The 27,022-nt window shown below is 41.2% G+C and overlaps 1 protein-coding gene and 1 long non-coding RNA gene across 10 annotated transcripts in view; both read right to left on the bottom strand.

Moving 5' to 3' along the window:
- Window positions 1-27,022, bottom strand: part of UVRAG (UV radiation resistance associated) — a 329,617-nt gene that overhangs the window by 8,077 nt on the left and 294,518 nt on the right. For 7 of the 9 annotated variants that reach the window (XM_077963910.1, XM_001086725.5, XM_077963911.1 and 4 more), the window contains one exon: window positions 18,810-18,901. In XM_077963910.1, the coding sequence (XP_077820036.1) occupies window positions 18,810-18,901 (92 nt within the window). Of the gene's footprint in view, window positions 1-11,390; window positions 11,654-18,199; window positions 18,320-18,809; window positions 18,902-27,022 lie in introns of those variants that run through there. The other 2 variants (XR_013404176.1, XM_077963918.1) reach the window with 2 other exon arrangements.
- Window positions 1,827-6,816, bottom strand: LOC144334397 (uncharacterized). Its single transcript, XR_013404187.1, has 2 exons — window positions 6,434-6,816; window positions 1,827-4,593 (listed from the first exon to the last, which is right to left on the bottom strand). It is a non-coding gene; the product is annotated as an uncharacterized LOC144334397 (long non-coding RNA).

The following is a 27,022-nucleotide window of genomic DNA, read 5'->3' as shown; positions in this document are numbered from 1 at the left end:
TTCTTAACAGGCCACAGACGGGTGAAAGTCTGCGGTCCGGGGGTTGGACACCCCCGAGTTATATGACTGTGGGCATATTTAATGACTATTTATAAAATAGATCATTAGATTAAATAAGGATTAAATAAAATAATGTGCTTAAAATCATTGGCAGGATGCCTGGCATAGACACTGGTGTCAGTAGTAGTTGTATCTGTGGTTGCTGTCATTATAATTCATTTCAGTGGGCCTCAAATTCCAAGTATTATTCTCCTTTTACTGTTTCTCTTATACAGCATACTGTTTCAAGCAGGAACAAACAGAACTCCTCCCACCTACCTTCCCACACCTCCACTTCCGTACATCAGGGAGCTAGCTGCAAGAAGCAAATGAAGAAGTACGGTGCTGGGCGTGGTGGCTTATGTCTGTAGTCCCAGCACTTTGGGAGGCTGAGGTGGGAGGATCACTTGAGTCCAGGAGGTTGAGGTTGCAGTGAGCTATGATCACGTTACTGCATTCTACCTTGGATGAAGGTAAGACCCCTACCTCAAAAAAAAAAAAAAAAAAAAAAAAAAAAAAAAAAAAGGCTGGATGTGGTGGCTCACACCTGTAATCCCAGCACTTTGGGAGGCCAAGGTCGGTGGATCACCTGAGGTCAGGAGTTCAAGATCAGCCTGGCCAACAAGGCCAAAGCCCCATCGCTACTAAAAATACAAAAATTAGCCCGGCTTCATGGTGGGCACCTGTAATCCCAGTTGCATGGGAGGCTGAGGCAGGAGAATCTCTTGAACCCAGGAGGTGGAGGTTGTAGTGAGCCGAGATTGCAGCCACTGCACTCCAACCTGGGCAACAGAGTGAGACTCTGTCTTAGAAAAAAAAAAAAAAAAAGAAAAAAGAAAAAAGTATAAAAGAGATTTGGAGAAAAAAAGATCCAAATCAATCAACAGATTTAATTTGTTCAATGCAAAACACAATTTTAGGTTTTTTTTCTTTTTTTCTTGGGGACATGAGGTGGGGAAAGCTTTGAATAAAGTCGAAATGCTCAAAATTCCTCTGTTTACATGATCTACCTACCGCCTAGGGACTATAAGAACTTCCCAGAATCCTTTGAGGTACATTCCAATTGTCCCCAAACCCCTGATGCAGCCTTTTGCTGCATGAATTTAGCTTCAGGGAGAGAGAATTTTTGTAAGAGGGAGAAATTCTCTATTTCTCTGACTAAAATGAGGAAGACCATATGCAGCACTTTTATAACCATTATATAAACACCTTGCCATGAAGCCAACCCAGGAACTGGTAGAGCCCAGTTGCCCAGTTTCCTCTACTCCACCATCCTTGCCCCATCATTTCCCTCCCCTCTTCCTCTTGGTTTTACTGTCTGAAGCTATAGCCTCCTTTTACAGAAAAGAGATTGGGAAAGAGAGAACAAGTTAAGAAAGCACCAGTCCAAAATGTGATTCCCATTTCCACATCTCCCATAGGTAACATGCCAGAGCTCCACATGCAGCGCCATCGTTAGGAAACACGAGACACTGAGGGTGCACCTCACAGCTCCCAGCCTAGGTTTCCTCTTTTATAAAATGGTTATATTTACCCAACAGTTATTGCAGTAAGGATTTAATGAGATATACAAGTAAAATTCTTAGTACCAGGAATAAGTACCCAATAAATTATTAATAATAATAAAACAACGGCAACTAAAATTTATAAAGTGCTACTGATTAAACACTCTGTTAACAGCTTTATACATGGTCTCATTTAATCCTTATGACATCTCTATGAAGTATTACAAACATCATCCTTATTTTACAGATGTAGAAACTGAAGCACAGAGGTTAGGTAACTCGACCAAGGTCATGAAGCCACTGGGTAGAAATATGTGATTTAACCAAGCCGGTCTGCCTAACTGTTAATTTCCTTCTCTTTCCCAGTCCCTAGGATCTTAAGTTTTTTATTGTCACCAAAACATCTACATTTGATCTCTACTTCTATTTGAGGACGGGGTGAGAATGAGAATAATTTTTAGGTTAAGTGGATTGGTTTATTTTCCTTCTCTTCTCTTCCTGCCTACATTCAGTTTGTGTTGCTCTTTTGACTTTCTAAGACTTATTATACTGTTAGGCATTCTAAGCATCAGCTATGAGCAGAAATACATTCTGCCACAAACTGATGTAAATGTGGAAACTTACGGGAAAATGAAATAAAGAAAGCATGTAAAGATTTACCACATCAAGAGAGTTCTTGAAGCTGGGGTGAGGTTTTAACCATTTGAAACATTTTTTTTTTTCCTAATAATCTTTCAGATTCACTTGTACTTGTTTTATCTGTCTACAACCAGGTCCCACACTGTAAGGTATGAGGACAGAGTACAATTCACAATCTCAAATATGTGTCTTTCCCTCCTACAAAATGTTTCCTCTGAGGGACATTACTAGATCACAGCTGGTCAAAATACTAAATCTTGATTGTCTGGCTCCTGGCCAAAATCTACAGCTACAACTCAGTGGAATAAGAATACTTAAAAAGAAAAAAAAAAACCCAACTTTTAAACAACTTTTGATCTTCTTCTTTCTCCCCTCTTGTAGCAATCTATGACCTCATGGCAGGGAGACCTTTACATGGAGGTGTTTAAGTTGGTTGATGGCCACTAGAAATGTTTGAAGCTCTAGGTACTACTCTGCGCCAATATCATGTCAACTGTGTTAAAAAGCAATAATAGTTTCTCACCTTCTTAAAGATTACTGCTTAAATAATGCAGAGCAACGACAGGCTTGCACAGAGTGCCAAAAGCAGGTTGCCAAGGCAAAGCTGAGGTAGAATTACGTCTTTTGGCAGCTAAGAAATTATGACATAAAGTTAGTTTTTTTTCAAAAAACAACCTCCATAAATTAAGCTACTATCCTTTTTTCAAAATTCAGCAAAGGTTGGGATTTATCCTTCTACTTTCCCTCTCTCAGATTAAGCAGGAGCTCAGAACCTCCTTTAGGGAAAGCCAAATTTAACAGCTAGATCTTATCTCCCAGGAGGTAGCTGGGGGTTAATAGTTTTAAGCATGCAGTCTCCAGGCCACAGGCAAGCAATCTAAAGGCCTCTCACCATTACTAGATAAGTGTAAGTACTTAATCTTTGCCCTGGATGTTAACAAAAACACGAAACAAAATAAAAATAGAAACAATATTGGGCCAAAAGCACAGGCTGAAATCTGTGCCAATGGTCACTTTTCCCCTGGGCTTCGCTTGGAAGGTTTCCTGCCAAAGTCTGACTAAATAAAAACAGAGTATAAAACGGTATAACTGAACAAGGCAGCCTTTGGATTTTATTTAAACTGAGTAGTGATGGAAAGATGAATTGGTGAAAGAGTTCCACAGGCAAAGGACAAAATAAGCAAGCTGAAGAAATCCAGTTCCCCAGGCTTTGTGATGTGATGTCTTGGCCATCAGGCCTCCATGGCCCAGCTTGGGCCAGTGGACAGAGGATGAGGGGGTGCCTATTGCCCAGAGCCCATCTGGAGGCCAGCTCAGGCTCCAGGCTGAGCTCCATGGCATCAGAGAATACACAGTGATCCTCCAGGGAGACAAAGAGAGGTCCTGGGAGGGGTCAAGTCAACCACTTCACTCATCAGCTTTCACTTTAAGAAATCATCACACAAATTAATGTACTAAAATCACAGTCAGGCAACCAACATTATGAGGACTGTAAAATGGTCTGTAGAAACAGACATAGCCCATCTTGATGTCATTTATATAGGGCTTAAGTAACATCCTACACGAGAACATGGAAAGAACAGGAAAGAGATGCCAGGAATGATACCTGGGGACCCCTCAGAGTGTCTGGACAGCACTTGAGACTTGGGAATAATAAACTGTTTATGCTGAAAACCAGGGAAAAATTTTTAAAAAACCTCTACCTTTGCCAGGGAAACCAGAGGAACAACAATCTCACAGAACCCAGCCCCAGAAGAAACTCAATAGGGAAATTAAAACCCTGGTCAGAGAATGTTTTCAGAATTTAAAAACTAGACTTGGAAGGGAGCTAAAGGATGCATTAGACTCCCAGGACCCGTGACAGAATCTGTGAGATGAAGTCTTTGAAAGATACAGCTAACGCTGACCTACCGTCAGCTCTCTAATAAACTCTCACATGAACCAAACTGTGAGGGTTTAGTTGTTTGTTATTTCAAAAGAAAAATGATAGCTCTGCCACTATTTCCAGAGATGCTGGAGGCCTTGGGCAGAAGTGCTTGAGTTACAATTAGCCGCCATTTAATTACTGTTTAGTAAGAGACTGGGACTCTAAAGATGACATCTTGGTAACCTTATCTTTTGTAGTCCCCTATACTCCTAAAGGAGGTGGAGTATAACACAAATTAATTGGGCCGGGTGCAGTGGTTCACGCCTGTAATCCCAGCACTTTGGGAGGCCGAGATGGGCAGATCATGAGGTCAGGAGATGGAGACCATCTGGGCTAAAACGGTGAAACCCCGTCTCTACTAAAAATACAAAAATTAGCCAGGTGCAGTGGCGGGCACCTGTAGTCCCAGCTACACGGGAGGCTGAGGCAGGAGAATGGCGTGAACCTGGGAGGCAGAGCTTGCAGTGAGTGGAGATTGAGCCACTGCACTCCAGCCTGGGCGACAGAGCGAGACTCCGTCTCAAAAAAAAATAATAAAAATTAATTAATTAATTAATTAAAAAAATTGATTTACCCCCTTTTTCAAATACATACTGGGTATCTACTATACACTAGGTGCTGCGCTGGGCTATAATAATTGGAAAAAGGCCATGGTTCATGTTTTCATGGAATTTATTGTCTAGTGAGAGAAGACAGACAAGTATCACAGAATCACAGACATCAATGTCAAACAACCACCTCTGACCCGTGCTATGCAGAGAGGACACGGGCTCAAAGAGCTTGTAGCAGAGATCTGACGCAGACAGAAAAGGCCAAGATTAGAAGGGCTAATAGAGTTCTTTATCAGGTAAAGAATGGGTTGGTGAGGAGAGTATCTTCCAGGCAGCAGGAACAGCATTTGCTAAGACCTTCTGTCAAGAAAGATAACAATGTTTGAGGACCCAAAAGGTCAATGAGTGAAGAGTTCTATGGTAGAAGATAAAACTGAGGAGTAAAACAAAGTCTAGACCATGCAGCAGTCACAAGCCATGTTTAGAACTTTCAGACAAAGGAGAGAGAGAGAGTCAGAGGTAGAGAGAACTTTCAGGCAAAGGAGAGAGGGAGAGGGAGAGAGAGAGAGAGAGAGAGAGAGAGAGAGAGATTTACACTTTGGAAAGTGCATTCTGGCTGCAGCTGGAGAGCAGACTGGACTGGAGGGGCCAGAGTGGATGGTGGGAGACTGCAGGCTGTGCAGTAGTACAGGTGAAAGGTAATGGAGGCGTACATCAGAATGGGAATGTACACACATAGACAAATAGAAATAGCAGGAGAAATTGGCAGGAGTTGCCAGAGTTGGATAGAAGGGTGAGGAAGAAAAGGAGGAACCAAGGTTTCTGCCTGGCTTCCTGGCTAGTGTAGAATAATGGAAAGTGGTTCCATTTGCAGAAAGCAAAGAGCATATCATGACTGGGATGGAAGACTGGTAGAAAAATGCATGGGCACGTAGAATGTGCTGTGAAAATGTACAGGAGGCAATTTCTGATATCAGAACTTATCTCCACTAAGAATAAAGTAAGAGAAAAAAGGGCCCAGGACTGAGCCTTTAGGAGCTCCAGCTTTTTGTGATGAGGTAGAGGAAGAGGAGCCTTCAAATGAGGTAAGAAGGAGCATTCAGAGAGGAATGAAGAAAACCAGGAGAAGGCTGTAATAACAAGACTCCTTTTCTGGAATCACCAGATGCTAAATGATCCCTTGTGTAAAATACTTTATTCTTAACTAGTTATAGGAGAGGTTGTCCATGTAATGGTTAAAGCAGGACTTCTAAAACTACTCTGCCTGGGCTCAAATCTTAGTTCTTCCACTTGATGGCTGTGTCACATTAAGTGATTTAACCCCTCAGTTCCTCAGTTCCCTCAGTTCCAAGATGGGAGAGGTTAGTGGGTCCTAATTCACAGGGTGGTGTGAGGATTAAATGAGTTAACTGAATAATATATTCAAAGTGCTTTGGAAGAGTACCTGCTTTGCAGTAATAGTCACTTGATATTAGCTATAATGATATTAACTATTATTATACATTGCTATCCATTAAGAGAAGAATTATAGAAGAAACATAATATGAAATGATATGTAAACTCTTTAAAATTAAAACAGGGAATTTCCTCAGATGGATCCAGAGGCTAAACAAAACAAAACACAGGGAATTATATCTAAGTCGAGCTTAAGCCCAAGGGTCACAGTTGGGCAGGGTGGCTCATGCCTGCAGTCCCAGCACTTTGGGAGGCAGAGGTGGGGGGATCACTTGAGCCCAGGAGTTTGAGGTTGCAGTGAGCTATGATGGCGCCACTGCACTCCAGCCTGAGCAACAGAGCGAGATACTGTCTCAAAACAAACAAACAAAAAACACCTCCCACGCCTGGCACCCAAGGTCATACTGAAGCAGCCAGTGCTCATTTCTAATGCTGCCAACACTTACCAGCTTTTGATGGGCAAAGACCATATCGCTAAGCCTTCTTGAATCTTAGTGCAGCGCATTCGATCCGGAAGGATACTTGCTTACTGACACTTATCAACATATGCTACAGCAGTGGTCCCCAACCTTTTTGGCCTCAGGGACTGGTTTCATGGAAGACAACTTCTCCATGGGTCGTGGGCAGGGGGCTGGTTTCAGGATGAAACTATTCCATCTCAGATCATCAGGCATTAGCTTCTCACAAGGAGCACACAACCTAGATCCCCCACATATGCAGTTCACAATAGGGTTTGTGCTCCTATGAGAATCTAATGCTGCAGCTGATCTGATAGGAGGTGGAGTTCAGGGGTAATCCTCACTCACCCCCACTCACCTCCTGCTGTGAGGCCTGGTTCCTAACAGGATATGGACTGCTACAGGTACACAGCCAAGGGTTGGGGACCCCAGTGCTAATGAATGCCTACTGAAAAACACTGCTTTTTTAGTGTGCATATCCCAGTGGCTTTCATACTAATTCTCTCTCTAATTCATTTAAGTATGCCCATCTTTTAAAACCCGATTCAAGTCCTAACTGGTTTTTTGTTTTTTTTTTTTTTTTTTTTGATGGAGTCTCGCTCTTTTTGCCCAGGCTTGAGTGCAGTTGTGGGTGCAATCTTGGCTCACTGCAACCTCCGCCTCCCATGTTCAAGTGATTCTCGTGCCTTGGCCTCCCGAGTAGCTGGAATTACAGGCATGCACTACCACACCCGGCTAATTTTTGTATTTTTAGTAGAGATGGGGTTTCTCCATGTTGGTTAGGCTGGTCTTGAACTCCTGACCTCAAGTGATCCACCCACCTTGGCCTCCCAAAGTGCTGGGATTATAGGTGTGAGCTACCACGCCCGGCTGCATTCTTTTTTTTTTTTGAGATGGAGTTTTGCTCTTGTTGCCCAGGCTGGAGTGCAATGGCACAATCTCGGCTCACTGCAACCTCCGCTTCCTGGGTTCAAGCGATTCTCCTGTCTCAGCCTCCCAAGTAGCTTGGATTACAAGTGTGTGCCACCATGCCCGGCTAATTTTTTGTATTAATAGAGATAGGTTTTCACCATGTTGGTCAGGCTGGTCTGGAACTCCTGACCTCAGGTGATCCACCGGCCTCGGCCTCCCAAAGTGCTGGGATTACAGGCGTGAGCCACCATGCCCGGCCCTCATTCATTTTTTAACTCATTTATTTAACTCCTTCATTCATTCTTTCTTCTTTAACCATGCCAATCTAAAGTGATCTCTGAATTCTGAAGGTAGTACTTATTATTTTACCATCCAACTGATGCTTAATGTTGCATCATTTGCATTTTCAACACATATTTCAGACATTACTGAAATCCACATTTCATTGCCTGACAGTTTTCGAGGCTCTGGAAATAAAGAGATGTATAAAATAAGATTCCTATCATTAAGGAGTTCCCACTCTAGTAGAGAAGACAGAGAGTAAACCAATAACCAGAACACCATGGTGCTTTGAATACAATACACACTTTGTATATTACAATGAAGAAGGCAATCAGTAATCAGTGGGAAGACTCATCAGAGGAGGTTGTATTTGACTGGCACCCTGAAGGATAAGTGGGAGCGAACCAGGCAATGTATGTGTGTGTTGGGGGTCGGGTAGAGCAAGAAATGAAGGGAAGGGCATTTAAGGCAGAATAAAATACTGTATTTGTGTGCAGTCCAACCGTGGAGCCAAGTCTTGTAAATAGCATATGGGAGCGATCTAGTCTTTGTTTCTGGAAACCCACTCTTCTGCTTTCCAATATAACTTAGTACAGACACACAGATATTCAGTGAATATACTTGCTTTATGTAAAAATGAATTTAATTAGTTGTGTGCAAAAGGAAACATTTAGGTGATGTTTTCTGGCAATGTGTTGAGAAAAACAGAACTGCCTCAATATACTGTTATAGTAAATCTAAATGATGAAATACTACGTAGCCATTAAAAATGATGATAAAAAGTTTTAAAGGGCATTGATAAAATACTTAAGACATTATGGTATACAAAAAAGCTGTAAGGACTGTACTGTCCAGTATGACCACTAGGAACTGGTTGCTGGAACTTGAAATGTGGTTAGTCTGACTTGAGATGTGCTGTAAGTATAAACTGGATTTAGAAGGCTTGGTATGAAAAAAGAGAATGTAAAATATTTATTAATCATCTTTAAAATGTTGATTACATGTCTACAAGACATTTTGGATATACAACTTGGATTTTATTTGAATTAAATAAAATATATTATTAAAATTATCTTACCTGTTTCTCTTTAGCTTTTTAAAAATGTGACTGCCAGAATATTTAAATTTATATGTATGGCTCATATTATATTTCTATTGAAAAGTGTTGGTACAGATGGTAAGATCTGAATTAGAAAAGAAACACAAGGAAAACTGACTAACACAACAGTGATTTTTTTGTGCCTGAATTATGGAGCTATTGTTTCCCTTCTGTATATTTTTACAACTTCCAAATTTTATTCATTGAGCACATACTACTTTATAATCAAAAGGAGTAAACAGAAATAAAGAAGACCCAAGTAAAAACAATGGGAAAAGAGATCTCAATTTGGTTCAGAGACTTAGTTGCTGGAGTCAGGGAGAGGTGGGGCCGGGATACCCAAGTGCCTTTCTGTCGCCAGTGGAGGGTTAGTGCACAAAGGATGTTGGCCAGCTGTTCTCCATCCTGACAGGAGGCAGAAAAAAGTGGAAATGGGTGTTAACCGCAGGAGGGGGCCTGTAAGTTAAATGTAGGGAAGAATTTCCTGAAGTGAGGGTGTTTCAACTCTGGAATGAGTTATGGAAGAAGCCTGGTCCCCTAAGGTCTTTTAAAATACTACGGATACCCATATGCCTTGTGTGTTCCTGTCTAGAGGCAAGGAGATGACTCGTCAAGGTTCTTCTGAAACAGCTATCTTAGAGTAAATAACTCCAATAAAACTTTCTTTTTCATTTAGTTTTGACTAGGCTTAACTTTTCATATTACGGGTGCTGGCCTGCAAGAAATGCTCTCAAAAGCAAGCCTATCTGATATAGCTACCTTAAGTAGGACTCTTGAGACTTCAAAGGCAATGTTATTTGATCTAAATTTAAAAACCAACGTCAGCTAGACAACATGTTTTTTACTTCCCTAGAGGGTCATCTGCCAGATTTCAGTTCTGAATTCAGCATAAGGATGATGGACGGAAGGGAAGAGGGTAGATCTGTTTCTAAACAGTGAGGCTTTGTAAAGATTTAAATACTGGATACTGCCTCATTTTCAAGGGTAAGTGGTTTGGCGTAAAAGCAGAACTACCATATCATTACTTGATTTTAAGGAAAGTAGATTGGCTCACTTATTCTAAATTTTCATTATTCTCAGTTTAATGAAAACACATTTTCCTAAAATGTGTCAAATTTCTTAGGTATTTTCATCTTCTAATACTTTTATTTAAAGCTATAGCTTGATTCTATTTACCAAAAGGAGCAGAGGACTACATTATAAATAGGTCAGCAGAAGGACTATTTGGAGATTTTACCACTAAAGTGAGATGGCCTCACATAAAGCCACGAGTTACTTCTCCCAACATTAAACACTAGTGTTTGTTAAACACTGAAGTACTCTGGAGAAATATTCTAGCATGCTGTTGAACAGCCAAAGATACTTCTCAGTGCTCCACCCTTACTAAGGTCACTGAGATTGATTCTGTCTCTTTAAAAATGGCTTGCCTGGTCCTGAACCAAAATAAGTCAGCCCAACGTTGCCCTCCATCATTGTAGCAGACTACACAGTAATGATGGGCCTCAGGTTGTAAGTCCCAAACGACAGCGAGGGTGAACAATGTATAAGAATATTTTTGCAAGTCATGTCCTTCAAAATTTTTAATTTGTCTTATCTGTAATTTAGATTATAAACTAAACAACTGTCGATTAAGGAACAGCAGGGAAAATCTTACACTTTTGAATCTTCCTTTGTCTCCTGAACAATGCTATATGCCGAAGAGATGCTTAATGCATTGTCAAATCCAAGATAATACTTAATAATACTTTGCACAGTTCATTTTAGTTTATAAACCACTTTGATGAACATTATCTCATTTGGCCTACAAAAACTATGGTTGGGAAATAATAGTATCATTGGCAAATAATACCACTAGTTTCCCAGTAACTGGTGATATTAACTCCATTTAAAGAACTGATACTCAGCTGGGCGCGGTGGCTCACGCCTGTAATCCCAGCACTTTGGGAGGCCGAGGCAGGCAGATCACGAGGTCAGGAGTTCGAGACCAGCCTGCCCAACATGGTGAAAACCCGTCTCTACTAAAAATACAAAAATTAGCTGGGCGTGGTGGTGCATGCCTATAATCGCAGCTACTTGGGAGGCTGAGGCAGGAGAATCGTGTGAACCCGGGAGGCGGAGGTAGCAGTGAGCTGAGATCGCACCACTGCACTCCAGCCTGGGTGATAGAGCGAGACTCCATCTCAACCAAACAAAACAAAAACAAAACAAAACAACTGATACTCAAAAACAAACTTATGAAAATTAAGTGATAGAGCTGAAGCTGGAACCCATATTTTCGGATTCCCAAATCTAGTGCTCCTTCCTCTGTGTTACACTACTTTGCATGGAGGTGTTACACAGTTTAAACTCTATAATCAGGAAAAATTAAACTTAGGATAAAAAATTCTATGAAAAAAACAGGACAGATGGCTTTGAAATCTTGCTTTTATCTTATTCTTATTCTTTCTTGTTCAGAAAAAAGAGCATGCCATTACAGGAAGCGTTCCACAAACGCTATGGGTAAATATACTTTAGGCCACTCACCCAACCCACATGCTTCCTTCTTCCGTGTTCCTGTTTCTCAACCAATGAAATTGAAATGTGATCATTTTTGTTTCTTTCAGTCTTAAAGTTCTTAAATTCTTCCCAAAGTTTTATGACTTTTAGTTTCCTCCCTCTTGGAGGTAAACGGGGTAGAATAAACAACCAGGAATGTTTCCACCAGGCCTGCTGCCTAATTTTGCAGTGTATCTTTCCAGCGCTCTCAATTTGACTCTGGTGGGTTTCCCTGAGGAAGGTAGGAGGCACTAGGATAGAGGTAGCACAGAGACAGGAGGGCAGGTGAAGGGCAGAGAAGGAAGAGAATGGCCATCACCCAATAAAGGGCACTGTGATATGGTAAAAAGAATATGGGATTAGGAGTCAGATAATCTGGGTTTCTGGTCCCAGTTCCATCACTTAGTATCATGTGATCTTGGCAAGTCGCTTGGCACTGTGAGTCTCAGTTTTTTGGTTTGTAAAATAGTGGTCATTCTTCTTACCCAGCTACCCTCACAGGGTTCTTGCAAGCTTAAGTGAAAACATAGAAAGTTTTGCAAGTAAGAGATTTTATTATTCCTAACTTCTAATTATGGGTGAGAGTTACCTAAGAAGGCAGGTACCAAAAAAAGTTTGTAGGCAAACAGATGTGTAGGGTACTTCTAAGTCCTCAGAGTGGTCTTATAAAGGACTTGCGGTAAGTGAGAGGTAGACACATGGTAAATCTGTACCATTAACGTACAAGACAGCAGGAGCCAGAACATGAACAAGAGCCATATTCTATACCAAGCTGTCAAATGACTATAGATATCAAAGTAAAAACACCTATAGCAAAGGATGCATTTGATTTTAAAAAGATATAGACAGTAAATACGATTCATTTATTCATTATACAAGCTACCGCTTATTAAGTATTACTAAGTGCCAGGCAGTATGCTAGGTACTTACATATTTAATTCTTATGACCACACTGTTAGGTAGGCACTATTACCCTCATTTTATAGGTAAAGGGATTGAGGCAGGTAGCTTAAACTTGTTTGAGGTCACAGAGGCAGTAAATGGTGGTGCTGGTATTCAAATTCATAGTCCTAGTCTTTCCACCTAACTGGGCCACTGTTTCTTAACCTACTTGGTCCTATACCCCAAGCCTCACGTGGTCAAATTCTTCTTGTGCTCCAGGTCCACTCTCCACTGAAATGTTATCTCCTTAGTAAAGGCTTCTCTACACCCCTCACACCGGGAACTAAAGGGCTTCCTCTGAATGTTCAAAATAACTTACCTACTTTTCTTATGGCATGTCATACTTTTTACTTTTTTCAGTACATGTTGTTTGCTCCTATTTCACTACCTTAGACTGTAAGCTCCTTGAACACAAGCTCAAGGAGCATATTCCATGAGTAGAACAGCTCAGATGGCTTCTTCATTCCCTTCTCTAGCCTCCCTGGCTTCCGTAATGCCAGGCTGGGACCACAGAGATGAGTAAGACGTGGTCCCCACACCCAAGCTGCTCAAAAGCCTAGTGGGTAAGACTAGGCAGAGAAGTGACTCTAAGCTACTGAGAGAATACATACTTATCTCTGTATCTGCCACTGTGGTGTTGAGTGAGTGAATGAATGAGGTAGGATATGAGCTGGATCTTGAAGTGAGAGCAACATCTGGATAGGGCAGAGGAAGGGGCAGGCTATTCTGGGTAGTGGGAACTTGCCTAAGTAAAGAACGGAGGTGACCTCCAAGTATAGGAGAGTGCTATACCTGGGGGTCAGTTGAGAAAATGTGGGGGAGTGGTGGAGGGACAAAATCGAGGCACTGTCTCAGGACCTGGATGCTGGGGCCCCATCACACAGTCCATTCACAGCAACCTCAGCACATAATCTCTTCCACTCAGTTCTAAACTTATCGTCTTCCAGGCAGCCATCACACAGCAGCTTGCGTGCACATTCTTCAGCACCCACATCAGCGGTGCACGTGCACGTCAATCTGAGTCTCGGATCACTTTGCAGGCAATAGTAAAAGAAAAACGGGATGTTTAAATGACATTCTGGTGACTTTTAATCAAAGTATTCAAGAGCACAGATTCTAAGCTGAGATTCTGCTTTTCAAAATTGTGTTGCTTGGTAGTTACGACTAGGTTATAATCTTAGGATGAAAAAATGGGCACTCCTTTTGGAAAGACCTGGCATAAATCACTGAGAGCTGTGCCCCGTGCAACTGTGTTCACAGAAAATAGGGGTTCATTTTAGGATTAATCAGGTTGATCATTCTCATATTAGCTAAGAATTCCATAATGTGCAAGAAAAAGAATTACTCTATTAAAAGGATTTTTATCACAGCTTTTCTTTACAAAATAAAACAAAACAAGCTGTCACATAACTTTGAAGCTTACCATAAGGAGGAATTCAGTGAATGCACTGATCCTCAGCCAGTATACAATCCTCAACACCAAAAGAACATACAGCAATCTGCCTCCACAGGGACCAATCTGTGAATGGTAACAACCACACAGAAAATGGAAGTGTTTTGCTTTACCAAAGATGTAAGAGCCTCCCTTAGGAACCTGAGTTTTTTTACCCTTTGCCCTAAGGAGCAAAGGCTTGAGAGGTAACTCCTCACTCCATGGCTGCTCTCGGAAATTCTCAGATTTCCTCTGAGACTCAAAGTGCTTGTTGCGGCTCTGTTTAGCTTTGTGACTTCCAGCCTGGCTTCCTGCCGTGATCTTCACTTGGAACTAACATGTAGCATTCATTTTGCAGTGCTCTGCATCTACTTTAGTAGCCTTTTTTACATTACAGTACCATAAAGTGGCACATTCTTGTTCACCCAGTGTTTATGTGCTTGGCACAGCTGGCACAGAGGGGCACTACATTTATAAATGTATGAGCTTGGAGCTTAATGGGTTTGCTACATCAGTGCCAGGACACCTAGATTCTAGTTTTATTGCTACAGGTTCATGGGTCAATTATGCCTGGAAAGTCAATTAATTTCTCCATACCTTAGAACTGAGAGTTGCTGGAAATCACAGCGTTTTAGGAGGAGCAGGGCAGTCAGGTTACAATGAGGAAGCATTTATATGTAAATAATTTGAGTAAATTGTCTACAGACATCTCAGAAGAAAAGGACCTACTCTCTAAGGTTCCAGTAATTTGTTGTCATTTGTTTCTCATTCCAAATGCTTTTTCATTTCCGATTTCATATTTGTAATTTTGTATTCTTTTTCTTAAAAAGGACTGCCAAGGAACCACAAAGCCCAGATTCTCCCCATTCTTAAAATGAATTTGCATTCCAGCCAAGGTGTCTATTCATTGCCAATAAAGCTGCTGTGTTCATAAAGCTGCTTTTCTTAAACTATTCCCTCTCGATGAGGCGATGAGGTGAGGATGGTGGCAGGAAAGAAGGAAGAGACAGAGCACATTCTACAAAGGAACAGTGAGCGCGACCACTCAGACAGGAAAGAGCTTATTCACATCACCACACAGAGGCCACTACAGTGACAGGACGTGAGAGTGGAAAGGGAGTGGTATCAGATGAGGCAGAGGCCAAGCAGACTGTGGAAAAAAACCTGGATTTCACTCTTGCCACTGAAGCTGAGAGTGATTAAGATCTAGCTAACATTTAAAAAGATCACTCTGGCTACTATGGAGAGTGGACCGAGGCAGGACAAGAGGGAAATCAGGGAGACAAATTGCACTGGTGCAGCTGTTTGGGGAAGAAAAGGTGGTGGCTTGGACTGGAGTGGTAATAGCAGAGATGGGAAGTGAACAGATTGTGTATTTTGCAGTTAGTGATGACAGGGCTTGCTGATGAATAAGATTAGCTCCGATGTGAGTGAAGAAAAGAAGGGGATCAAGGATGATTCCCTGGTTTGAGCAACTGGGTAGACAGGGTCCCATTAGCTGAGAGGAATTGTGCTGGTGGAAGGAGGGTTTTAGCTGTGTTGAGGCTGAGATGCTTGTAATACTCCCAGGGGCAGAGTCAAGTAGGCCCCTGGCTATCCAGAGTGTGCAGGAGAGGCTTACGCTGAAAACAAAACTTTGGGAGTCATAAGCATATATGGCTTTCAAAGCGATGGGAATGGGTGAGAACACTTAAGAAGGGGGTAGAGAGGAGGCAGAGGAGGACAGAAAAAAAGAGAAGAGAGTAGAGAGAGAAAAAGGGAAGAGGGCCTAAGATGGGGCCATGGAGAAACTAGAAGCAGGAAAGCCAAGAGAGGCAGCCCTGTGGAAGACAACAAGGAAGAGTGTTTCAGGAAGGCAGGAATGGCCAGCAAGGCCAGGTGACATTGAACAGGGTAAGGATGAAAAGTGACCTTTGGGTTTGGGCCTATGTTTAGAATTCAGTAGGCACCAAGCTAGATAAAAGGAATTTCAGCATACTCATAGAACTAAAAATCAGACTGGAGCGAGTAAACGAGGAATTGGAAAAACAGAACAGAAACAGACCTGTAAGCATTGTAGAAATTAAATCAGTAGTTAAAAATCTACACTCTCCCCAGCAACAAACAAAAAATACTAGTTTTTTTCTAGGTTCTACCATACCTTTAAGACAGAGATATTTCCTCTATCTGTTCTAGAGAATAGAAAAGAAGGTAAAGATCCTCAGTTTATTTTATGAAGCTCTTATAACCTCATCATGTTTGGTCAATTCGAACCAAAATAAGACAAAGATTTTATGTGAAAGAAAAACTGTAGGCCAGTCTCATTTCAGTTTGCAGATGGAGACATTCTAAAATAATAGCCAAGGAACCCAATAATGTAGGAAAAAATAACACATCATGACCAGGAGGCAAAGATGGTTTAACATTAGAAAAATGTAGTGTTACCTCAATAGATTCAGAATAAACATGGTAAAATTCAAAATACACACATTCATGATTAAAAAACAACTCTTAGTAAGCTAAGAATAGAAAAATTATTCCTTTTGCTAATGCAGGATATCTACCCAAATCTACAATAAATATAATACTTAATGGTGAAAAATTAGAAGCATTCTCTTTGAAGTCAGAAGACAAGGATATCCACTATCACTGCTCCTTTTCTGTAATAAAACGTAGTAAGACAAGAAAAATAATGCAGTTATAAAAATAGAAACAATACCATTATTCACTGAAAATATGATTGTATACACAAAAAATTCAAGAGAATCGAAACAAACTATTGTAACTGCTAGCAAGGTTGCCAGAACACACTCTCAAAATACTAAAAATCAGTGCTATTCCTGTATACCAGCCACAAAATGTTAACTATTATAATAAAAAAATTTACAACAGCAACCAAAACTGTAAGCTAATATGACTAAGTACATCTAATAAAAGATGCATAGACCCTTATGTAGAAAATTATAAACTTCACAGAGGTATGTTTAAAAAAAGCAAGCGATATAACATGTTCATAGTTAGGAAGACCCAATGTCATAAAGCTGTGAAATCACTCAAAGACTCAAGTCAAGAAAAGCAAAGAGTTTTGAAGAAGAGCCTTACGTAGGAGCTTTTCTCTAACAGATACCAAGAAAGCTGGAGGTATTTTCCTTTTCCCTTCCTATGAAGGAACGTGGCTTAGGAGTTAACACTTTTGGCTCTCTCCATCCTCTCACTCTCTCAGAGGAGGCGGGACTTTTCTGATTGGTGAATTTAGAGGGCAAAATAGCAACTGGGTATTCTTGGCTCAGCCCTATCTGGGCTCCTGCAGAGAAGCCACCTGATCACTGCCTGCCAATTAGTTAAGGGTCTGCCTCTCTAGGGAAAGCCTGTGGCTCTCCAGTTTACATTGTGATTATGAGGATAAGTTTAATTTTGAGTGACATCTTTGCAAGCCCATTTTATTACAGATCGAAAGCCCCATTTTCCAAGCAGCTTTATCAGTAGTAAAATGGACATTTTGATTTTTATTTCATCCTCAAATCTCAACAAGACTTTTAGAAATTACATCTTACAATAATTAAAAATGTGATACTAATCGATGGCTAGCCAAATAAAGCAACAGAACAGACTAGGGAGCCTGGAAATGGATCTCTATGGATAAGTGAACTTGGTTTACAAAAGAGATGCCATTATCATCAGTGGAGAAAAGACAGACACTTCAGTAAATGGTACAGGGATAACCTGCTATCCTGCACTGAGCAAGATTCATTGAGTGTAATTAATTAGTGTTGTAGGTTGCCAATTTTCTCATTATTTTAGGTTATTTACCATTGTGTTAGAAAACCTCTTCATGAATTCTATGCCTTGTTTCCAACTGGACCACAAATCTCTTGGGGACAGGGCTTGAGCCTTCTTGTTTCCCTCCAGAGCGCCTATCACAGAACTTTACACAGAGACAAGCTATATAAATGCCTGCTAGCTCACTTTCATTATTCTTACTACTTTACATTAAAACTTAATTCCTCTCTCATAGTCCTGAAGGCATCCGGGTCCATATCAACACCAAGCTTTAATAATTATTTTGATGTTTTGTGTGGAATTCTTTAAACAGTTGTGTATTTGCTTAACAACAGTTGTGTATTTGAGTCCTATCTAAGACCAGACATCTGAAACTTGCCGTTTTGAAAATCAAAGTAAAGACCAATCACAGGTTTTTTTTTTTATTTTTCTGAAGGCACATCAGCAGAGGAAATCAAATTTCAGAGAGGTAGAATTTCAAATCCACACAGCAGATGATGGGAAAAATACCTGGAATCAGAAGCTAGTGCTGCCCCCAGCAGGCTAACTCTACAAGGCTGCTTTCCAGTCACGTGATTTTGTAAGTTACTGCCCACTACCCAAGGATTCAAATGTCAAGAATTACTAAATGGACACAGCCAACAGCTTTCCATTTAGGTCAACTGAATGAATCTAGTATCTTCTTTGTATCAGACTTCTCCTCTCCCCTTCTCTTTTTAAAAGGTCCAGGTCTATCCTGATGGAGCACTTTCAGCAGCAGCTTGCCCTCACGGTTCAACAGGTACTGACAAATACAAGAAACATTTCAGAATGTACCTACTGGTCTCACACTAAGTCCTGACCCCCTGACCTATTCCTTATCTGCTTTCTTCCTTTAATGCTCACAGTCATGGATCCTGATGCTCATTCCATAATCAGGCCCTTCACCTGTTCTTTGGAAAGGTCCAAGGGGCTCTGGGTCTCCCTTACCATGAATCATACTGGCTGTCTTTCAGTTTGTCTCAGCAATGCCCTCAAGGGCTCCTTGCTCAGCTACCTTCTCAAAGTTCCAGCAGTATCCTCTTGGCCCCTCCTCCCTCCAAGAGGGCTACATCCTCCTTAGCCAGACAGGAGCTTAGATCTCCCCAAGTGTGATGGTGCCTTTCATTTTCCTCCGATATCTCATTACAGAAGAAAACTCAGATGCAGGTGTGGAGCAATGTGGAAGTCAGAAAAGATTTTCAGGATCATTATCCACATTACAGTTTCTGGTTATCAGAGATAAAGGTACTCACCACCTGACCATTAGTCCATGCTCCATGAAGTTTTTCAGGTTGGGAAGGGTTTGTCGCAAGTCTGGAGTCCCCAGTCCATGTTGGTATCTTAGCTGTGAAGGTGAAAAAACAGAATTAAAGATATTTTGGCAGATTATAAGCTTCAGAAAAATGAACCACTAAACAAGTTATTTTTTTTGAACTCTAAAAGAGGAAATGTAAATGTATGATACTATTATCAGCCTCACAGTACTGTCCACTTACTGGGTATCTGACATATAGATAAGCATGTGTATGAATATGCACAACCACTTAAATTACGATGGTATTTAAGGTAGCCTCTTCATCTACTTACTGTTCTCTTGCCCCCTAAACTCAGAGAAGACTAAGAGTGACCAACTGTGGAATCAGGATATTTCAAAGACCCCTGTATCTAGCCTTCTTTTCTACCCCCAGACCGTGGTAGGGTTTGCTAACACCAATTTCAGGGACATATACCAGAAAACCAGTGTTTCTTTTTAGATATTGCCAGCTTCCCTTCAGCCCCTCTCTTTTGTATAAACAAGGGTAAAGACCATCTTGTATTCATCTCTGACTCCAATAGTGCCTGGCATAGTGCTGGTACTTAGTCAATGCTTATTAATCAAATAAATTGCAACTCACTTTTGACAGAGGCTGTGCTCTGTATTTCTCTTGAGTCTCTAACGTTCCTCTTTGTCCAGACCAGAGCACACAGCTGGAGAGGTGGTATAGGGAAACTGCTGGCTTATGGGCAAGATCTGCCCTTTGTTTATTTCTGCTAGAGGCCAATTTTCTAAAATTAAGTGTCTTTCTGAGTGCTTTGGATAACTTGCTAATGGTTTTCATCTGTCTGCTCTTCACTTCCTTAAACTGTGTCTCCGAATATCACCATTTGCTTCCCTAACTGACCATAACGGAGAGCCGAAGTAAGTGGATGTGCATATTCACACACATGCTCATCCACACATCAAACACACAGTAAGTGGACAACACAGTTCTGCAAAATGTGTTTTTCAAATGACATATTACACATGAAGAAAGTTTATAGACTTTATAAAATGTATGTCAGTGTACAAATGTGAAGAGGCATCAGTCTTAAAGTTTAACTCTTTTAGCACTTAAATTTAAGAGTGGCTAAGTCAAACTTTTAAATATATCCCTCTTTTAAAAAAGAAAACCACAAATCATGTGAATAGAAAGCAGACCTTCAGAGTTAGACAACAGGGGGCATAAAAAAACACCTACTAAAAACAGTAAGTTTTCTTTTGTTTGACTCTAGTATTCAACTGATTTTTCTCTGCTTGAGTGATACTTAGAGAGAAAGAGTTCACTCTCACTGATTCTGGGCTTTTTAAGAAAAACCTCTAAACCTAACTGGGTCTCCTGAATGGTTTGAATGAATACACACACAAAGTAAGGAGGCAGAAACATACTACATTAAAACTAAAAGGTATCTTGAATATTATTTCAGCTAATCCTTTTCTTTTGCAGATGGGAAAACTGAAGCCCAGAAAGGGGAAGTAAATTATCCAGGGCCACATGGTTCAATGGCAAAGATATTATCAGCCAGGGCCTGCTTTTCACAAACCATACTACTCTCTACCATCTATCCCAAAGTCTGAGAAGAAAACTGGTAACAATACTTGAGAAAGCAGAAGGAAAACAGTTTTTTCCTTTTTCAAACTCAGCTTGGTGACCTAAATCACCTCCTGAGATTTGCTGACCTTGAATTATAAGATCTACCCCCATATTAAATGACATCATTTCTTATATTAATATAAATGCATTTTTCCATACATTGATAAAAGCAAAATGGCTGATATCCCAACATGACATTCCTGAATTCATTGTTTCAATAAGAAGTGAAATTGTTTACACATGGCATGGAAATTTTACCTGTGATTCATAGTGAAAAATATTAAACATCAAGGGAAAAAGAAAACCATACTGAAATAACACTAAGCTATGTGTCTCCCAGTGAGTACACAGACAATTGCCTGCCCCAGGTTCCACAGTGGAAGATGGGTGTGGAACTGTTTTCAGAGAATACAGTGAAAATTTCTCTCCAAGTCTGATTTTAACCAAAAAAAGAAAAATGTGGGAATTTCAAGCCTGCGTCTGGGTCTTAACTCTCCATTTGCTGCATAGCAGTACTTTTTAAAAAATCATAAAATCTTTGAATTTTATAACTAAAAGAGACCCTGGAGATCATCTTTCCAACCTTCTTCCTCTTACAAATGAAGAAACTAAGGCCCAGGAAGACAAGAGCATCCTACCCAAAGTTATAGGGATGATAAGGGACAAAGCCAAGGCTAGAACCTCTTAATAACAGCGCCAAAATCTACCATATTACCCTTTTAATTTTCCACCTAGAGAACTCAAAAATAAATGCATACATAACACATACATTATTATTAATAAAGTATAAGTACGGTTTAAGAAGTCTAAACCACGGTAAGATTTATAATTAAAAAAAAAAAAGTTCTCTGCTTTACTATCTACCCCAAACTCTGAGAACACCTTTTAGCTGTTTCTTCACCTTCATATTTCTAATATGCTTATATTAAGATTTTTTATTCTCCTTTCTCCTCCAGTTGGAGATATCATCTACTACGCTCCCACCATGAAAGATGAGAATTTAGCACTCTAACACCACTTTGCCCTCACACAAACATTTTTTCCCCTTTCCCTTACATTATCTACTGGCTTTTTCTGAGAGTATGAGAACTTGACTCTACTCTCCCACACATAGTTCCCTTCCTCATCTTCTCAATACATTCAATATCACATTTTAAATTAAATCAACATTTAGTGTTTACCTCATTATACCTACATAAATACTGTTTGCTGCTGAGCTATGTAATGTATTATTCCTTTCTTGCACTTGTTTGTTTCACTGGAAGTGATAACTGCCATTTTTTCTACCAGTTGAGTTTTTCTATGTACTTGTCACTAGAAACTCCCCAAACTCTGACAAAAATCTTAAAACTGGTCAGGCGTGGTGGCTCACACCTGTAATCCCAGCACTTTGGGAAGCCGAGGTGGGTGGAGTTTCAGACCAGTCTGGGCAACATGGTGAAACTCTCTCTCTACCAAAAATACAAAAAATTATCCGGTGGTGCATCCCTGGGGTTCCAGCTACTCAGGAGGCTGAGGTGGGAGGATCGCTTGAACCTGGGAGGTTGAGGCTGCAGTGAGCTGAGATTGTGCCACTGCACTGTAGCCTGGGTGATAAGAGTGAGACCCTGTCTCAAAAAAATTAAAACAAAACAAAACAAAAAAAAACCCTTAAAATTCTTCTCAATCTAACTAAGCACACCATAAAATTGATCAAGTCCATTTTGTTCTTAGAGATGTATTTCCTGAAGCCTCCTCTCTCTGCTTCAGCCTGAATTGGCTGCTAGCTAGGCCTGCTGCATTATCTTCCTACAAGCTTCTTTAGCCATCATGCTGGAAATTTTGTTTACTTTTCTCCTGTGCTGAAGCTGTTATTTCCTAGATTGTCTTTTTTCTTGATCTACTGCCTCATCTTGGTGGACTGTATCCTATATTATCTTTCTGGAAAGGATAGCATGGGAGGTTCACTTTTATGACACCCTGAATATTTCAAAATATAACTATTCCATTCTTACACTTGAATAATAGTTTGCCTAGGTATAGATTTCAAGGCTGCAAATACTTTTTCTTAGGTAGTTCCAAAGTATTTCTTTACTGCCATTTAGAAAGCTGTTAAAATTCTGGTTCCTGATCTTTTGAATGTAAGCTGGTTCTTCTCTCTGGAAGCTTTAGGACTTTCTTCTTTAACTTTAGTATTCTGAAATTTCGTAGTGATAAGCCTTCATTTAGGTCTTTCATTCATCATTTTCAGTCTGTTTTCATTCCCTGGGCCGAGCACTTACTACATCCTTTCAATATGAATACTTTCATTGCCTAATTCTGATCATTTTCTTCTATTATTATTATTTTGTCTCCTCCTTCTTCATTTTACCCTCTGGATTTTTTTTTTCACTTTATTTTAGACTTTTTTTTTTTTTTTTTAAATATTAGAGGCTTTCCTTTAATATCTAGTAATCTTTGGCTGTTAGTTTATCTTTACAAGTGAGACTGTGAGACTCTAAAAAGCTGTGAAGGAAGTCTGCCTTGGCAGTACTTGACTGGCTGTGGGGGAAGGGTTCACTGTAGAATGAGTGGATGGAAATCCAGTCTTTCCACAGGGAAAGGTTAGTACTACAGTCCCAGTACCTCTCATTGCTGCCTGTTTTCTTCCCAGAAAGAATCCTTCAATCTTCTGTCTTGAGGCATAATCTGAATCTTATTTGGGGTGTAAAGTTGGAAAAGGTAGTTGGGGAACTCTGTGTCAGTATGTTACACTTTCACTTAATCACCTTTTGGTAAGGCACCTTCCTTCTTGTTCCCAGTGTATCAAGCAGTTTAGGTTCAGAGCTTCTTGGGCTCAATCTTTTTCAGCAAGTAAACCTTCATTTTCCTGCTAGGGCATGGGGGAACACAGTTATTGGCTGCAGAGAGTGGGAAAAATGAACTGGGAGTGTTACTTCTCTTTCTCTATAGACTGTCAACCTACCCTCCTATGTTTAGCTCTATATATTGTCCCTAAACTTCATGAGGTACTCGGTACCACCACATCCTTCTGGAGTCTGTGGTTTGGATTCTGTTGCTTCTTAAACGCTTCTGCCAAGTCAAGTTTATCACTCATTCGTTTACTTGCAATTTGCTAAATTTTCTTGGTCTTGTCTGTTCTTTTATCCTTGTGAATTTAAAATTTTTAAATTATTTAACCTTATTATTAGCATTTTAGTAGAGAAGTGACTTAAACATATTCAGGCGGGTAGATTGCTTGAGATGAGGCGTTCGAGACCAGCCTATCCAATATGGTGACACCCTGTCTCTACTAAACATACAAAAATTAGCCAGGTGTGGTGGCGTGCACCTCCCACCTCCTCGGGAGGCTGAGGCATGAGAATCACTTGAACCTGGATAGTGCAGGTTGCAGTCAGCCGAGATTGTGCCACTGCACGCTAGCCTGGGCAACAGAGACTCTGTCTCCAAGCAGAGTCCCATATATATATATATATGGGATTTTATATATAAAAAACCAGCTTTTCATTATTGGCTAACAACTCTTCTGATCGCTTTTTACACAGTACTCACTACTCTGGCAGAAAGCTTTCTTAACTCCATGTCTCTAGGCATTCTATATCTCATATTTTATCTATTCTCAAACAACACAAGTTCCATTCTCCATTGAAAGCTCTCTGATTACTCTAGGTAAGTCGGCATTTTACGCTTGACCCTAAACTCCTCCCTATGCCACTTTTCCATTTGTTCTTTTTGGAAAGCCTTAACTAACTAGATAGGTACTTGATAAATACTTGGTAATTAACAAGTTAAACACAGTTTAGGAAGAAATGAGAGGCATCACGACACAGTAGAATAGGCTTAAATGCAGAAGAGCTGGGATTGAATACCAGTACTGTCACTTACTAGCTGACTTTAAATAAGTCACTTCTCTGAGATTCCATTTCCTTACATGTAAAATGGGGATGTTGCCTGCCTTGCAGAGCTGTTGCAAAGTTTAAAGATGAAGTATATACACTGTCCAAAATAATATCTGGTACATCATAAGTGCTCAATATAAAATACCTGTTATCATTACTAACACACACGAACACATACATATATACATACACACACTCTCCGCATTATTATCGTCATAGTGTGTCTGGAATTGGTGGGTTCTTGGTCTCACTGACTCCAAGAATCAAGCCGTGGACCCTCGCGGTGAGTGTTACACTTCTTAAAGATGGTGTGTCTGAAGTTTGTTCCTTCAGACGTTCAGATGTGTCCGGAGCTTGTAACTTCTGGTGGGTTCGTGGTTTCGCTGACAGGAGTGAAGCTGCAGACCTTTGCGGTGAGTGTTACAGCTCTTACAGGCAGCGCGTCTGGAGTTGTTCGTTCTTCCCTGTGGGTTCGTGGTCTAGCTAGCTTCGGGAGTGAAGCCGCAGACCTTCACAGTGAGTGTTACAGCTCTTAAGGACAGCGTGGACCCAAAGAGTTGAGCAGCAACATTTATTGCAAAAAGCAAAAGAACAAGGTTCCCACAAAGCAGAAACTAACCCCAGCGGATTCCCACACCACCGCCAGCTCGGGCAGCCTGCTTTTATTCCCTTATCTGACCCCACCCACATCCTGCTGATTGGTCCATTTTACAGCAAGCTGATTGGTCTATTTTACAGAGCGCTGATTGGTCCGTTTTGACAGAGTGCTGATTGGTGTGTTTATAATCCCTGAGTTAGACACAGACTGCTGATTGGTGCATTTACAAGCCCTTAGCTAGACACAGAAGTTCTCCAAGTCCCCCCTAGACTCAGGAGCCCAGCTAGCTTCACCTAGTAGATCCTGCACTGGGTTGGCGGGCAGAGCTGCCTGCCAGTCCCGCGCCCTGCACCCGTACTCCGCAGCCCCTGGGCGGTTGATGGGACCAAGTGCCACGGAGCAGGGGGTGGCGCTCGTCGGGGAGGCTCCGTCCAGGCGGGAGTCCACCCCCAGGGGCAGTTCTGGCATGGCGGGCTGCAGGTCCCAAGCCCTGCCTCGCGGGGAGGCAGCTGAGGCCAGGCAAGAACTCAAGCACACCACTGGTGGGCCGGCAATGCTGGAGGACCCGGCACACCCATGGCAGCTGTTAGCCCAGGTGGTAAACCCCTCACTGCCCTGGGCCAGCGGCGCCGGCCGGCCACTCCCTGTGCTGGGCCTGCCAAGTTGGCACCCGCCGGAACTCACGCTAGACTGTGAGCACCGCGCGCAGCCCCGGTTCCCGCCCGCACCTCTCCCTCCACACCTCCCCACAAGCAGAGGGAGCCAGCTCCGGCCTCGGCCAGCCCAGAGAGGGGCTCCCACAGTGCAGTGGCGGGTTGAAGGGCTCCTCAAGCACCGCCAGAGTGGACGCCAAGGTCTAGGAGGCGCTGACAGTGAGGGCTGCTAGCACATTGTCACCTCTCAATAGCATCTACCACTAGGCTGGGCATAAAGCCGGTGTTCAATAATGGCTTACCACTTAACTACTAAGAATGGGGGGCAGAAAAGGAAGAAGGAAAGAGTTACTTCAAATCAAAGGGAAAATCTTAAGTACACTGTTCACTTTTTAAATGCTAATTTTCATTAAGCTTCTGACTGCATGCACTCCAGAGAAGCAGCAATAAACACACACAGGTGTCAATATCTTAAATAATTATATAGTGAAATGGAAAGACTGATACATGATGTGAGTGGTCAGGGGACCTGGTGAAAGACCCAGCTCTGCTATATGGTCACGCAAACTCCTTCCTTGCTTGGGCTAGTCAAATGATTTTCAAACTTTTTAAAATTCAATAATCTTCAACAAGTTAACTCCCTGGTAAGATATTAGTAAAAGCAGAAAGGAAAAGAAGAAACCAGGTCAAGGAGGAAAGGATAAGGATAGGGAAAGGGGAGAAAGAACTACATTTGCTAAGTCTCTATACGTCCTATTCATTCATTCAACAAATACTTATTGAGTGTCCACTAGGCTAGGCAATGTGAATCAGCTCTCTGTCTTTGGAATGAGAGGCCTGGAATCACAGCCTATTCTCGCCATATAATGTGTGTAATTTTGAGCAAGTTACATAACCAATCTATGCCTTGTCTATAAAACAGGACCAACAATATTTACCTCATAAGATACTTGTAAGAGTTAAATTAGAATTTTTATAGAGAATAGAAGTTCCTGAGGCCTGACTTTACAGCACAGTCATTAAAACTGCCGAGGTCTGAGAGTGCTAAGCTGAAGAGTTCAACTTTATCTTGCTGGTAAGTAGTAAGAACCTACTCCAGGGTTTTAAGCAAGAGAGTGAACGAGGGAAACAACTGCAAAGGCAGCTATGGACAGGCTAAAAGACTGAAGTACTCTTCTCTCTAAGAAATCTTATTTCAGGTTACGTCAACACCTGCCCTCACCAACTATTATCAATTCCATACTTCCCTAAACATTACGGCTCCTTTTGCTTTCATTTTTGATTGGGGAAGGCAGATGCCAAGAAAACCAGGCAAATATTGCTTTGGGTCTAACTGCCTCAAATTAGCCTCTGAAATAAACACCTTTTGTAACAACTTCCTACTCCACCACCACTACCAAAAGAGTCTAAGCAGTCTTTAAGTGGAATTTTGGTTTCAATTAGTTT

The sequence above is a fragment of the Macaca mulatta genome, chromosome 14 (genome assembly GCF_049350105.2).
Source record: "Macaca mulatta isolate MMU2019108-1 chromosome 14, T2T-MMU8v2.0, whole genome shotgun sequence".
Taxonomy (NCBI): domain Eukaryota; kingdom Metazoa; phylum Chordata; class Mammalia; order Primates; family Cercopithecidae; genus Macaca; species Macaca mulatta.
The sequence above is the reverse complement of the archived record's forward strand: the minus strand, read 5'-3'. Positions and strand labels throughout refer to the sequence as shown.